Source organism: Scyliorhinus torazame, chromosome 5 (assembly GCF_047496885.1).
Source record: "Scyliorhinus torazame isolate Kashiwa2021f chromosome 5, sScyTor2.1, whole genome shotgun sequence".
Lineage (NCBI taxonomy): Eukaryota > Metazoa > Chordata > Chondrichthyes > Carcharhiniformes > Scyliorhinidae > Scyliorhinus > Scyliorhinus torazame.
The window spans coordinates 285,805,810-285,822,009 of NC_092711.1; the positions used below are offsets into that span (position 1 = coordinate 285,805,810).

A 16,200-nucleotide genomic window follows, 5' to 3' on the forward strand; every position below is an offset into this window, starting at 1 on the left:
ATCCTATTCATATATTTGTCAAGATGCCCCTTAAATGTCCCTATCGTCCCTGCTTCCACTACCTCCTCCGGTAGCGAGTTCCAGGCACCCACTACCCTCTGCGTAAAAAACTTGCCTCGTACATCTACTCTAAACCTTGCCCCTCTCACCTTAAACCTATGCCCCCTAGTAATTGACCCCTCTACCCTGGGGAAAAGCCTCTGACTATCCACTCTGTCTATGCCCCTCATAATTTTGTATACCTCTATCAGGTCTCCACTCAACCTCCTTCGTTCCAGTGAGAACAAACCGAGTTTATTCAATCGCTCCTCATAGCTAATGCCCTCCATACCAGGCAACATTCTGGTAAATCTCTTCTGCACCCTCTCTAAAGCCTCCACATCCTTCTGGTAGTGTGGCGACCAGAATTGAACACTATACTCCAAGTGTGGCCTAACTAAGGTTCTATACAGCTGCAACATGACTTGCCAATTCTTATACTCAATGCCCCGGCCAATGAAGGCAAGCATGCCGTATGCCTTCTTGACTACCTTCTCCACCTGTGTTGCCCCTTTCAATGACCTGTGGACCTGTACTCCTAGATCTCTTTGACTTTCAATACTCTTGAGGGTTCTACCATTCACTGTATATTCCCTACCTGCATTAGACCTTCCAAAATGCATTACCTCACATTTGTCCGGATTAAACTCCATCTGCCATTTCTCCGCCCAAGTCTCCAGACAATCTAAATCCTGCTGTATCCTCCGACAGTCCTCATCGCTATCCGCAATTCCACCAACCTTTTGTGTCGTCTGCAAACTTACTAATCAGACCAGTTACATTTTCCTCCAAATCATTTATATATACTACGAAGAGCAAAGGTCCCAGCACTGATCCCTGTGGAACACCACTGGTCACAGCCCTCCAATTAGAAAAGCATCCCTCCATTGCTACACTCTGCCTTCTATGGCCTAGCCAGTTCTGTATCCACCATGCCAGCTCACCCCTGATCCCGTGTGACTTCACCTTTTGTACTAGTCTACCATGAGGGACCTTGTCAAAGGCCTTACTGAAGTCCATATAGACAACATCTACTGCCCTACCTGCATCAATCATCTTGGTGACCTCCTCGAAAAACAGAGGAACAACATTGGCTATTCTCCAGTCCTCCGGGACATCCCCTGAAGACAGCGAGGATCCAAAGATTTCTGTCAAGGCCTCAGCAATTTCCTCTCCAGCCTCCTTCAGTATTCTGGGGTAGATCCCATCAGGCCCTGGGGACTTATCTACCTTAATATTTTTTAAGACACCCAACACCTCGTCTTTTTGGATCACAATGTGACCCAGGCTATCTACACCCCCTTCTCCAGACTCAACATCTACCAATTCCTTCTCTTTGGTGAATACTGATGCAAAGTATTCATTTAGTACCTCGCCCATTTCCTCTGGCTCCACACATAGATTCCCTTGCCTATCCTTCAGTGGCCAACCCTTTCCCTGGCTACCCTCTTGCTTTTTATGTACGTGTAAACAGCCTTGGGATTTTCCTTAACCCTATTTGCCAATGACTTTTCGTGACCCCTTCTAGCCCTCCTGACTCCTTGCTTAAGTTCAATCCTACTTTCCTTATATTCCACGCAGGCTTCGTCTGTTCCCAGCCTTTTAGCCCTGACAAATGCCTCCTTTTTCTTTTTGACGAGGCCTACAATATCACTCGTCATCCAAGGTTCCCGAAAATTGCCGTATTTATCTTTCTTCCTCACAGGAACATGCCGGTCCTGTATTCCTTTCAACTGCCACTTGAAAGCCTCCCACATGTCAGATGTTGATTTGCCCTCAAACATCCGCCCCCAATCTATGTTCTTCAGTTCCCGCCTAATATTGTTATAATTAGCCTTCCCCCAATTTAGCACATTCATCCTAGGACCATTCTTATCCTTGTCCACCAGTACTTTAAAACTTACTGAATTGTGGTCACTGTTACCGAAATGCTCCCCTACTGAAACATCTACCACCTGGCCGGGCTCATTCCCCAATACCAGGTCCAGTACCGCCCCTTCCCTAGTTGGACTGTCTACATATTGTTTTAAGAAGCCCTCCTGGATGCTCCTTACAAACTCCGCCCCGTCTAAGCCCCTGGCACTAAGTGAGTCCCAGTCAATATTGGGGAAGTTGAAGTCTCCCATCACCACAACCCTGTTGTTTTTACTCTTTTCCAAAATCTGTCTACCTATCTGCTCCTCTATCTCCCGCTGGCTGTTGGGAGGCCTGTAGTATACCCCTAACATTGTGACTGCACCCTTCTTATTCCTGATCTCTACCCATATAGCCTCACTGCCCTCTGAGGTGTCCTCTCGCAGTACAGCTGTGATATTCTCCCGAACAAGTAGCGCAACTCCGCCTCCCCTTTTACATCCCCCTCTATCCCGCCTGAAACATCTAAATCCTGGAACGTTTAGCTGCCAATCCTGCCCTTCCCTCAACCAGGTCTCTGTAATGGCAACAACATCATAGTTCCAAGTACTAATCCAAGCTCTAAATTCATCTGCCTTACCCGCAATGCTCCTTGCATTAAAACATATGCACTTCAGGCCACCAGACCCGCTGTGTTCAGCAACTTCTCCCCGTCTGCTCTGCCTCAGAGCCACACTGTCCCTATTCCCTAGTTCTCCCTCAATGCTCTCACCTTCTGACCTATTGCTCCCGTGCCCACCCCCCGCCATACTAGTTTAAACCCTCCCGTGTGACACTAGCAAACCTCGCGGCCAGGATATTTATGCCTCTCCGGTTTAGATGCAACCCGTCCTTCTTATACAGGTCACACCTGCCCCGGAAGAGCTCCCAGTGGTCCAGATAATGGAAACCCTCCCTCCTACACCAGCTGTTTAGCCACGTGTTTATCTGCTCTATCTTCCTATTTCTAGCCTCACTGGCACGTGGCACAGGGAGTAATCCCAAGATTACAACCCTCGAGGTCCTGTCTTTTAACTTTCTGCCTAGCTCCCTGAACTCCTGCTGCAGGACCTCATGCCCCTTCCTGCCTATGTCGTTAGTACCAATATGTACAACGACCTCTGCCTGTTTGCCCTCCCCCTTCAGGATTCCCTCTACCCGTTCGGAGACATCCTGGACCCTGGCACCAGGGAGGCAACATACCATCCTGGAGTCTCTTTCACGTCCACAGAAGCGCCTATCTGTGCTCCTGACTATAGAGTCCCCTATTACTATTACTCTTCTGCGCTTTGACCCTCCCTTCTGAACATCAGAGCCAGCCGTGGTGCCACTGCTCTGGCTGCTGCTGTTTTCCCCTGATAAGCTATCCCCCCCGACAGTATCCAAAGGGGTATATCTGTTCGAGAGGGGGACAACCACAGGGGATTTCTGCACTGACTGCCTGCCCTTTCTGGTGGTCACCCATTTCTCTGCCTGCATCTTGGGTGTGACCACATTTACATAACGGCGATCTATGACGCTTTCCGCCACCTGCATGCTCCTAAGTGCATCCAATTGCTGCTCCAGCCGAACCATGCGGTCTGTGAGGAGCTCCAGTTGGGTGCACTTTCTGCAGATGAAGCCATCCGGGACGCTGGAAGCCTCCCGGACCTGCCACATCTCACAGTCAGAGCACAGCACCCCTCTAACTGACATTGCGTCAATTAATTAAAATTAAAATTTGTCTTTTTAAAAAAATATATATTTTTTTTAAATTTCAAAGTTACTGTCAACTATCTGTTTCCTAGCACTAGATTTCTAATAGAAATGCGATAGCTAACTATAATACTCTCCGATCTCTGGCTTAGATATCCCTCTAAATTATAATTAAGTTATTATGTTTAATTAGTTACCAAATACACAAATTTTTTTTTAAAATTTAGGGTAGAATCCCAACCAGCCACTCTGGCCACAGCTTTTCTGTGATGTCACTTCAGTTTCCCCCCGACACACACAATTTGAAAAAAGGTATAAAAGTGAAAATAAGTAAAAATCACTTACTTACCTTCTTACCTTCTGAGTGTCTTAGATGTTCTCAGGTTCTCTCGCTGACAGAGACTGCTCCTCCACCTCCGAACCTTGACCTGCACAATGCTAATAATATAATAATAATATAATATGGCACTTACCTTACACCAATGGGTCTTATTATTAGGTTAGAGGAGGAGGGCGGCTGGGAGACACTACACGTGTAGTGTCTCGGGTTTCCTCTCCACCAGAATTTATTGGTTGGGGGGGGGACTTCCCAGAGGTCCGCGGGTCGAACTTCCGGTTCCCGCCTTATATAAAAACAAATAAAACAGAAAAGAAGAACAGACACGGGACCAGGTAAGGCTTTTTAAAGTAAGTACTCACCTCCCAGAGGGCCCCTGCGCACCGCTGCCGCCAAAATCCAAAGGGCTGCTCCTGTAAAGGCAAGGCTTTTTAAAGTAAGTACTCACCTCCCAGAGGGCCCCTGCGCACCGCTGCCGCTGAAATCCAAAGGGCTGCTCCTGTAAAGGTAAGAGTTTTTAAATTCACTACTCACCTCCCAGAGGGCCCCTGCGCACCGCTGCCGCCGAAATCCAAAGGGCTGCTCCTGTAAAGGCAAGGCTTTTTAAAGTAAGTACTCACCTCCCAGAGGGCCCCTGCGCACCGCTATCGCCGAAATCCAAAGGGCTGCTCCTGTAAAGGTAAGAGTTTTTAAATTCACTACTCACCTCCCAGAGGGCCCCTGCGCACCGCTGCCGCCGAAATCCAAAGGGCTGCTCCTGTAAAGGCAAGGCTTTGCTTTTGGGTACCAATCCGTACCCACTTCGAATCCCGCAGACTCAGAACCCGAACGAAAGGCCATTTGTTCCCCTGACCTGGTGGGCCAGTCCGAAGCTAAGTATAGGCCTGTTAGTTGTAGAAGTAGCTTAGACGTAAAATTTGTGCATGAGTAGCGATTAATAGTGCATAATAAATGTGCTTTGATTTGAATCTTACTAATCGGTGTATTGAGTTATTGATCATTACTTGAACTTGAAGCTCGTGGCGGTATCATAAAGATACCTGGCGACTCGAGAGCAAAGGTTATAAAACAGAGCCAATTGAACCAACCAAAAGTTAGCAACAATATTCACAAGTTTATATCTCCGATCTATCCATGCACCCACATGTTCGCACCAATAAGACTGTATATTTCTATCTCTGCGACACTGCCAACTAATCATTTCCTGTTGGCATCCTCATTCATATCTAAACTATTCCAATGCACTCCTGACTAGCTTCATTCTATCCTCCATAAATCTAAAACTCTATCACCTATACCCTAACTTGCAGATGGCCCTGTTTGGTGACCAGCAATGGCTCCCACTTGAACTTAATTTAAAAATTTTCATCCTGATTTTCAAATCCCGCCATGGCCTTACTCCTCCCTAGGTCTGTAATCTTCTCCAGACCCACACATCCTTCAGATTTCTGCAGTCCTCTAATTCTGGCCTGGAGCATTTCCAATTTCAATTGCTCTACCACAGGTTTTGTTGTTACAATCCAGATAGGGGCCAGTAACCTTTTGTTCAAAGTAGATAAAGTTTGAAATCCAAGTTACCTAGCAGGAGACTAAAGCCCCAAGATAATTTTAAATAGTCAAAATAAACTTTTCCATGCAAAGTTAGAAAAGTAAAACAATTTACAATAGTCATCTTAATGTTCAGAATTAACAGGAGGTAAATATGAATGGACAAATTGATAAATACGAATTAACAGGCAAACTGTGATCGAACACACTACACTGCATATTAAATGGAATCTGCCTTGGTTGCATCTGAGACAGATTTCACCACAAGCCATCCAGACATCAGCAACCACTATGAGTCACAATATCTCATTAAAATTCTATCTCCCTTGAGGGATTTCCAGTCTTCACTTTTGAAGATCTAGCTTCTGAATTCCCTCAAGACTTAAGATTGCCTCAATAACTGCTCACCTCCTGATTGTTCAATCTCTTCTCTTAATCTCTTCTCTTGAGACTGCGAAAGCTGAACTCCCACATCTAATGACCTGCACACTTCCAGACCGCTGCGCTCACTAATCTGGCACTGCCCGTGGGTTCCAGTCTCCCAGCAGCATCAAGCTAGAAATAGCACCCAGGGCTTCCTCTGTGCACTAACCTCCTCCAGTATGGAATCAGCAACCTGCCACCACCTTCTCAGCTCCTTAAGACTTCTCATGAGCCCTAACTGCACCAACAGCTCACAGATTATTTGAACCCTAACTGTCTGGAGCCTACCAGCAGCAGTACCCTTTCCATATACAACCTCTTCCTCTAATGCAGAACACAGATAAATTGAAACCAGAGATCCTTCTTTTTTTTTTTTAATAAATGTTTTATTGAAATTTTTTTCCCAAACAACAATTTTTCCCCTCTTACAAAGCAAACGCAACAATAACAATACAGAAATTTTAAACAATACACAAGTAACAAAACCCCTTTATCTTTGACCTAAACTAAACCCCCCCCCCCCCCCCCCCCCCTCCCCCTGGGTTGCCAGAGATCCTTCTTAAACACCACCAATCTCCACGTTGGATCTGTTGGGTTCACTGGACGCTTTTAAACAAATTTAGGGTTCACTGGACGCTTTTAAACAAATTTAGCTCTAACTCCCAAAACAAAATATATCTCTTGCTGCACTTCTTTGCATGCATGTAGACATCACGGGCAGGATTCTCTGAAATGGAGGCAGAGTGTTCGCGCCGTCGTGAACGGAGTCGAGGTTCACGACAGCGTGAAACGGCCCCTATCCCGACCAATTCATGGCCCAATAATGGGCTAGGAGCGGCGCCGCGTCATTTACGCACGCCAGGCCTTGGCGCCACGTAAAGGCGGCACCGCATACATGACGCGGCCGGCGCCGGATAAATGGCGTCACCCGCGCATGCGCGGGTTGGCCGGTTCCAACCTGCGCATGCGTGGTTGCTGTCCTCTCCGAGTCTGCCCCGCAGGAAGATGTCTGACGGATGTTGCGGGGCTGCGGAAGGAGGTCCTCCTTCAGAGAGGCCGGCCCGACGATCGGTGGGCACCGATCACAGGCCAGACCCCATTTGAGCCCCTCCCCCCGGTGCAGGATCCCCCCCCTCGCCCCCCCGCAGGCCGCCTCCCCCAGCGTTCCCGCGCTGTTCCCGCCGGCAGCGACCAGGTGTGGCCGCCGCCGGGGGGAACCCGCCGTTTTGGGCAGGCCGCTCGGCCCATCTGGGCCTGAGAATCGCGGGGGTACCGGCGAATCGCCATTTTGGCTGTCTCGGGCGATTCACTGTACCAGCCGTGCAAAACGTGATTGTGCCGATCTGGCCGCTTCCGTGAATCGCGGGAGGGCGTCGGACTGGCGTCGCGGGGAAATTTGGCGACCCAGGCGATTCTCCCAACCGGAGCGGGAGCGGAGAATCGTGCCCCACATCTTCATCTCTCCAGATACGTTTAAGCCCAACTACTGTTTTAGGATCTTAATTTTCCAGCTGTTAACCCATAAATCAATATGGCCCCAACCTTTTAGGTGTAATAGACGCTTTAATTGCATACATCTAATTTTCTACAGTTAAACTTTTATTTTGTTCCCAGAATTAAAATATTAACATGAACCATAAACTAGATTACACTAGCATATGTTGCCTGGACCCCAAGCTCTAGAATTCCCCCCTAAGCTCTGTCTCTCTACATTGCTTTCCTCCATAACACCCGTCTCATTGAAAAAGTTTCTCATCTGACCCAATATCTCCTTTTTTGGCATTGTGCCACAGTTTGTTTTATTTATTTAAAAATATATATATTATATCAAATTTTTCAACAGATTTTCAACAAACCCCCCCCCCCCCCCCGCAACAAAAAGAAATAAACAAGAACACAACAATCAAAAATTAGACAAAAATCATACATTGGATTTCCCCTACATGCAATAACCCCCCATATGACATTTAAAAGCACCAATAGGAAAGCACCCCCCCCCCCAACCACACGCCCCTCCAAAAGACCCCACCCCCCCGCCCCTGGGCTGCTGCTGCTGCTGACCTCCTCCTAACGCTCCGCGAGATAGTCTAGGAACGTCTGCCACTGCCTGAGGAACCCCTGCACAGACCCTTGCAAGGCAAACTTTATCCTCTCCAGCTTGATGAACCCTGCCATGTCATTGATCCAAGCTTCCACACTAGGGGGCTTCGCATCTTTCCAGAATAGCAAAATCCTCCGCCGGGCTACCAGGGACGCAAAGGCCAGAATACCGGCCTCTTTCGCCTCCTGCACTCCCGGCTCGTCCGTTACCCCAAATAATGCCAACCCCCAGCTCGGCTTGACCCGGGCTTTCACCACCTTGGACATAGTCCTCGCAAAACCCCTCCAAAACCCATCCAGTGCCGGGCACGACCAGAACATATGGACGTGATTTTCCGGGATCCCGAGCACCTCCCACACCTGTCCTCCACCCCAAAGAACCTACTCAACCTCGCCCCTGTAATATGCGCTCTGTGAGTAACTTTGAACTGTATTAGGCTGAACCTGATGCAAGAAGAGGAAGAATTAACCCTACTCAGCCCACAGACCCTCATCTATCTCCTCCCCAAGCTCCTCCTCCCACTTGCCCTTTAACTCCTCCACTGAGGCATCCTCCTCTTCCTTCAGCTCCTGGTAAATCGCCAAAACTTTGACTTCTCCAACCCATACACCCGAAATGACCCTGTCCTGAATCCCCTGTGCCGGGAGCAGCGGGAATTCCCTCACCTGCCGCCTCACATACACCCTCACTTGCATGTACCTGAAAGCGTTTCCCAGGGGGTAACCCAAACTTCTCCTCCAGCGCGCCTAGGCTCGCAAACGTCCTATCGATGAACAGGTCCCCCGTTCGAATCCCCGCCCGATGCCAGCTCCGCAACCCCCCATCCATCCTTCCCGGGACGAACCGATGATTCTCCCGAAACGGGGACCAAACCGAGGCTCCCACCTCGCCCGTGTCGCCTCCACTGCCCCCAGATCTTCAACGTCGCCGCCACCACCGGACTCGTGGTGTACCTTGTCGGCGAGAGCGGCAGCGGTGCCGTCGCCAGCGCCGTCAGGCTCGTGCCCACACAGGACGCCATCTCTAACCTCTTCCACGCCGCCCCCGCTCCCTCCATTACCCACTTACGGATCATCGCCATATTGACTGCCCAATAATAGCCACACAAATTCGGCAGCGCCAGCCCCCCTCTGCCCCTGTTACGCTCCAGAAACACTCTCTTCACCCTCGGGGTCTTATTCGTCCACACAAAACCCATGATGCTCCTACTTACCCGTTTGAAAAAGGCCTTGGGGATCATAATGGGAAGGCACTGGAACACAAAGAGAAACCTCCGGAGGACCGCCATTTTGACTGCCTGCACCCTACCCGCTAGTGAGAGTGGCAGTATATCCCATCTTTTAAAATCCTCCTCCATCTGCTCCACCAACCGCGTCAAATTGAGCTTGTGCAGGGCCCCCCAACGCCTAGCTACTTGGATCCCTAGGTACCGAAAGCTCCTTTCCACCCTCCTCAGCGGTAGCTCGTCTATCCCCCTTCCCTGATCCCCTGAATGCACCACAAAGAGCTCGCTCTTCCCCACGTTGAGTTGATACCCCGAAAAGTCCCCAAACTCCCTTAGGATCTGCATGACCTCCGCCATCCCCTCCACTGGATCTGCCACATACAGCAACAGGTCGTCAGCATACAACGGCACCCGGTGTTCCTTCCCCCCCCCCCCCCCCCCTGGACCAGACCCCTCCATTTCCTGGACTCCCTTAGTGCCATGGCCAGAGGCTCAATTGCCAGTGCAAACAACAAGGGGGACAGGGGCACCCCTGCCTCGTCCCCCAGTACAGCCGAAAATACTCCGACCTCCGCAGATTCGTAGCCACACTCGCCACCGGGGCTCTATATAGCAGCCTGACCCAGCTGGTGAACCCCTCCCCGAACCCTAACCTCCGCAACACTTCCCAAAGATACTCCCACTCCACCCGGTCAAAGGCCTTCTCTGCGTCCATAGCTGCCACTACCTCAGCTTCCCCCTCCACCAGGGGCATCATAATCACATTGAGGAGCCTCCGCACATTTGTATTTAATTGCCTACCCTTCACAAATCCCGTCTGGTCCTCATGAATCTCCCCCGGGACACAGTCCTCAATTCTCGTAGCCTGCACCTTTGCCAGCAACTTAGCATCAACATTGAGGAGCGAGATTGGTCTATACGACCCACATTGCAGTGGATCCTTGTCCCGCTTCAGGATGAAAGAAATCAGCGCCCTAGACATTGTCGGGGGCAAGGTCCCCCCCCCCTCCCTCGCCTTATTGAAAGTCCTCACTAGCAACGGGCCCAGCAGGTCCACGTATTTCCTGTAGAATTCAACCGGGAACCCATCCGGCCCCTGGGCCTTCCCCGCCTGCATGCTCCCCAATCCTTTAACCAGCTCCTCCAGCCCAATCGGCGCCCCCAAACCAGCCACATCCTCCTCCTCCTCCACCCTCGGGAACCTCAGCTGATCTAAGAATCGTTGCATCCCCTCCTCCCCCGCTGGGGGCCCAGACCAGTACAGATCCCCATCGAAGTCCCTAAATACCTTGTTTATTCTCACCGCACTCCGCACCGTATTCCCCCCTCTATCCTTAACTTCACCAATCTCACTCACTGCCTCCCTCTTCCGAAGCTGGTGTGCCAGCATCCGACTCGCCTTCTCTCCATACTCATACGTCGCCCCCCTGCGCTTTCCTCCACTGTGCCTCTGCTTTCCCTGTGGTCAACAGGTCGAACTCCGTCTGGAGGTTCCGTCGCTCCCTGAGTAGCCCCTCCTCGGGGGCCTCTGCATACTTCCTGTCCGTAAAATCTCCCCCACCAACCTCTCCCTCCCCTCGCTCTTCTCCCGGTGGGCCCTAATGGAGATTAACTCTCCCCTGACCACCGCCTTCAGCGCCTCCCAGGCTACCCCCACCTGCACCTCCCCATTGTCATTGGCCTCCAAATATCTTTCAATGCACCCCCGCACCCGCCCGCACACCTCCTCATCCGCCAACAGTCCCACATGAAGGCGCCACAGCGGGCGCTGGTCCCTCACCTCCCCCAACTCCAGCTCCACCCAATGCGGGGCGTGGTCCGAGATGGCAATGGCCGAATATTCCGTTCCCTCCACTTTCGGGATTAGCGCCCTACTAAAAATGAAAAAATCTATCCGGGAGTAGGCTCTATGGACGTGGGAAAAGAAGGAAATTTCCCTGGCCAGCGGCCTGACAAACCTCCATGGGTCCACTCCCCCCATCTGATCCATAAACCCCCTGAGCACCTTGGCCGCAGCCGGCCTCTTACCCGTCCTGGACCTAGAGCGGTCCAGTGCTGGGTCCAGCACCGTGTTGAAGTCCCTCCCCATTATCAAGCTTCCTACCTCCAGATCCGGAATCAGACCTAGCATGCGTTTCATAAATCCGGCATCATCCCAATTCAGGGCATATACGTTCATCAGTACCACCCGCACCCCCTGCAACCTACCGCTCACCATCACATATCGACCTCCATTATCCACTACAATATTCATTGCCTCAAACGACACCCGCTTCCCCACCAGTATTGCAACCCCTCTGTTCTTCGCATCCAGCCCTGAATGGAAGACTTGCCCGACCCATCCCTTTTTCAGCCTAACCTGATCTGCCACCTTCAAATGTGTCTCCTGGAGCATAACCACGTCTGCCTTCAGTCCCTTTAAATGCGCGAACACCCGGGCCCTCTTGACCAGCCCGTTCAGGCCACTCACATTCCAAGTTATCAGCAAGGTTTGGGGGGCTACTCTCCCCCCCCCCCCCCCCCACCCCTGCCAACTAGCCATCTCCTTTTCTAGGCCAGCCACGTGCCCGCGCCTCCCGCACCCTCCAGTCCCCCAGGCGGCGGACCCCCGCCCCAACCACCTGTACTACTTCCAGCTCCCCTTTGGCCAATGCAGCAGCAACCCAGTTTCCCCACCCCTCCCGCTAGATCTGCATCGAGCCATTTTGCTCCCCCCATAACACTCCCGTAAGTCAGCTGACTCCTGCTGACCCCGGCCTCTCCCGCCATTCCATCGACCCCCCCAGTGTGAGAATCCCCCCTCCCCTTGGCAGTCAGTGTGCGCTCCTCTCCAGCATCGCCCTTTCCCCCCCCCCACCCCCGTCCTTCCCTAACGCGGGAAAAAGCCCGCGCTTTCCTGAGCCGGCCCCGCCCCCTCTGGTGCAGCTCCTTTTTGCAGCCTTACCCCAACTCCCCATCCCCAGGCCGCCACTCCCCCTCTTCCTCCGTGGGGGCCTGCCCCCTCCAACACCGAGGCCCACACTCTCCCACAGCCCCCACATCAGATTCATTCACCCATCCCCACCCAGCACTCAAACCAAAAGAACAGTCCCCAAACGTAATAAACACAGTGAACACAGTAAACATCCCCCCACGACAAACCCTCAATTTGAGTCCAATTTTTCAGTCCGTATAAAGCTCCATGCCTCATCGGCCGTTTCAAAATAGTGGTGCCGATCTTGGAACGTGACCCACAATCGCGCTGGCTGCAGCATACCGAGCGTCACCTCCTTCCGATGGAGCACTGCCTTAGCCCGATTGAAACCAGGTCTCCTCTTAGCCAACGCCGCACTCCAGTCCTGGTAGATTCGGATCTCCGTGTTCTCCCACCTGCTGCTCCGCTCTTTTTTGGCCCATCTCAGGACACACTCTCTATCCATAAAGCGGTGGAACTGCACCACTACGGCCCTTGGTGGCTCGTTGGCTTTGGGTCTGCTTGCCAGGACCCGATGGTGAGCCCCAACTAGCTCCAGGGTCCTTGGGAAGACTCCCGCGCCCATCAGCGAATTGAGCATCGTGCTCACATATGCCCCGGTATCGGGCCCCTCCACTCCTCAGGGAGACCCAGAATCCGAAGATTCTTCCTCCTCGACCTATTCTCCAGGCCCTCGAATTTTTCCGCCCACCTCTTGTGCAGCGCCTCGTGCACCCCCACCTTCACTGCCAGGCCCAAGATCTCATCCTCGTTCTCAGAGGCTTTTTGCCGCACCTCCTGGATCGCCGCCCCTTGGGCCTTCTGGGTCTCCACAAGCTTCTCAATCGTCGCCTTCATTGGCGGCAGTATTGCTGTCTTCAGCTCCTCAAAGCAACGTTTAAGAAACTCCTGCTGCTCCTGTGACCACTGCGCCCATGCTGCTTGGTCTCCACCCGTCGCCATCTTACTTTTCCTCCCTCGCACTTTTCGCTGCCCCAAGATCACTTTTTTCACCGCTCCACTCCTGGTCCAATCCATATAATGTCGGGGGGACCTTGTTGTCACCTTCCCACACTGGAAGCCGTCGAACAATTGCCGTTGGGGCCCCTCTGGAGAGCCCAAAAGTCCGTTCCCGGCGGGAGCTACCGAACGTGTGACCTACCTAGGCATAGCCGCAACCGGAAGTCCACAGTTTGTTTTATAATGCCTCTATGAAGAGCCTTGGAATATAAGGTACTATAGAAGCACTAGTTGTTGTTACTAGGACTTTAGCTACATCATATTTAAATGATACTTTTGCATCGTCCTACTTTTGACACATATCCCAGGTCATGTTTTTAGGTAATGGGTTTACCATTTATTTAACTTTTGGCTATCCTGTTGTACTTCTGTTTAAGTATTGCCGAAAAGTAGACTTATGCACCATAGTGCCATTCTCTTCCAAGTTGTTTCCAATATAGCTTTGGCTGGACCCACTCCCAGAACTGTGACCCGAAACTTGAGCCTCGGATCATTGAGCTGAGAAACCGCAACTAACAATGATCAGAAATGTAAAATAGTTGTACTATATTAACTGTAAATATTTCCACAAGCTAAAGGAATCTCTCCCAGCTCAGTAGTGGAGAGTACATAGAACATGTGACAATATTTAACACAGGGAGATTGTTGATTTGATCATGGGGGGTGGGTGGGAGGGCAATTATCATGAGGGGGGTAATGGTGTATAAAATGTATAAAACTGGTTGGCTCATAGACAATAAACAAGCACCGTTGCATGGGTAAATGCAGCATAATCCAAATCAGTGCTCAAAAGTTGCAATATTCAGATGGGTAAGCATGAAAAGGACCCAGCCCAACCGGAGATGAGGGTGTGTGGATCTATGAGTCGGCAGCTGAACAGAAGTAGAAAGCAGAGGAAAAAAATTGATAAAGGTGACAAGAGACAGAGTAGGGAGTATAACCTTTCACAGTAACTTCAGTGCAGTGTTAATGTAAGCCAACTTGTGACAATAACGATTATTATTAAAGATTATTATTATTATATATATATTTTAATTTAGTGTACCCAATTAATTTTTGCCAATTAAGGGGCAATTTAGCGTGGCCAATTCACCTACTCTGCACATCTTTGGATTGTGGGGGTGAAACCCATGCAAACACTGGGAGAACGTGCAAACTCCACACAGACAGTGACCCAGGGCTGGGATCGAACCTGGGACCTCGGCACCGTGAAGCAGCAGTGCTACCACTGTGCCACCATGCTGCCCCTGATTATTATTATAACGTAAGGCTAATTTGCCAGAGCAATTTCTTGCTTCTAGCATGTATAGAGTGAGGAATTTTCAATGCATGAACAGGGAAAATAGAGAATAGAGAACGTTTAATGCTGATCATTGTGCAAACTTTTTAATGACTAAAATACCATCCCCCCTGACTCACTTTTCCAGGAGATAGATATACCAAGCTCCTAGCAAGCCACACTTCAGCCATTACACTTTTGGTGTGAATTGCTACATATGTGGAAACAAAGTGATAAAGCCAGGCATTTCACTCTGTGATTCCTACCTGAAATATACAACTAATTTGCTGATCTCAAATTTACAAACTGCTGCTGGGAATAATGGAAAGGGGTCTTAAATGAACAAGTCAGGTAGCATTAAAAATCACAACCCTACTATATAACGAGCCAGGGTATACATTTATTTAAAAAAAAGATTTGTCCTTGGCAAACTAATTGGTGACAATACCCAGTTTGTTAATTCTGGTTTAAAATATCACTTTAAACAGGAAATCCTCTGTGTGTTTCTAATCCAATCATTTAACTTCAAGTATATGTCCCCATCAATTTCACTGTCACAAGTCAGTGGCGAACTCAGAGAAGAACTCCTTCCCGGCCAATACACATCCTTTTTTGGAAATCAGGTTCAATGTATCAATTCTCCAAGAGGGCATCAATCCAAGCGCCCCATCAATAGCGACAGCAAACAAGGATTAAGACGAAGGGAAACTATCCGTTTACTTTATGGTTTGGAAATTCAGTAGACCAGGATAACGTTTAGAGAGAAACAGCCTTTGCTGCATGTGAGGAAATTGACAGTTTAGTTCGAGGTTAGGGTTTGGGGTAATGGCAGCTTAACTGTCAGGTGGTGCTCGCTACAATCGCAGTTTTAAAACGAGAGGTGATGATATGTATAATTTTACCATTGCGGTCAGTGCCGGGACTCAAGGACAGTTGTAAATCATGCTCTCTTGTCCTCGGTTCAGAGTTAAGTACATCACGATCAAAGTAGTACAAATGGAGTACCACGCCTTTAATTGTGAATGCAAATATGAATTTCGAATACGGACATGCAATCCCCCCGATTGGCGACACCCCCGCCCCCCCCCCCCCCCGTTCTTACCAGTTTTTCCAACCTTCCTTGCTCCCAACACCACGATCTTCACGTTTCTGTTATGCAGGTAGTCAAGTACCGGGACCTCCGGTATGGGAAGCAGTAGGAAGTTACTCGAATTGTTTGACATGGTGTTCTGGAGGAGACGCATTTACAAAACTACACATTAACACAAGCGAGAGAGGGAGAGAAAAGTAGCAAAACGGAAACTTTTACGACCTTGCATTGCCTTCCCCTCCCCGCCCCGCCCGATTGTATCCGGATTGTTCCCGCTGACACTGACGGGCTCTGAGTCACGACCCCCAAGTCGTACAGTACTTTCCCAAATTCAATCAAGAATGAAACTTCTCTCCCCCATATTCTCAAACTTACAACAAATATTCTGGCTGCAGCGACCAATGAGAAATTGAAACAAGCTCAACGACTGCCCATCACGTATCCAATTGGAGTCCTCGGACACGAGCTGTTATATGATGTGGAATGCACTGCCTGAAGGGTGGTGGGAGCAAAGTGCCAAACAACTTTGAAAAGGGAATTGGATATATATTTGTAGGGGGGTTTGGGGGGGGGGAGGGGTGGGACGGGGAAAGGGGA

The 16,200-nt window shown here is 50.2% G+C and overlaps 1 protein-coding gene across 1 annotated transcript in view; it reads right to left on the reverse strand.

The window, feature by feature from the left end:
- The window catches only part of LOC140421176 (ras-like protein family member 11A-like), a 30,118-nt gene extending 14,163 nt beyond the window's left edge, over window positions 1–15,955 (reverse strand). Inside the window, exon 1 of the mRNA XM_072505669.1 lies at window positions 15,616–15,955. Within this exon, the coding sequence (XP_072361770.1) occupies window positions 15,616–15,757 (142 nt within the window). The 5' untranslated portion in view covers window positions 15,758–15,955. The remainder of the gene's footprint in view (window positions 1–15,615) is intronic.
- Window positions 15,956–16,200: the final 245 nt, after the last annotated feature.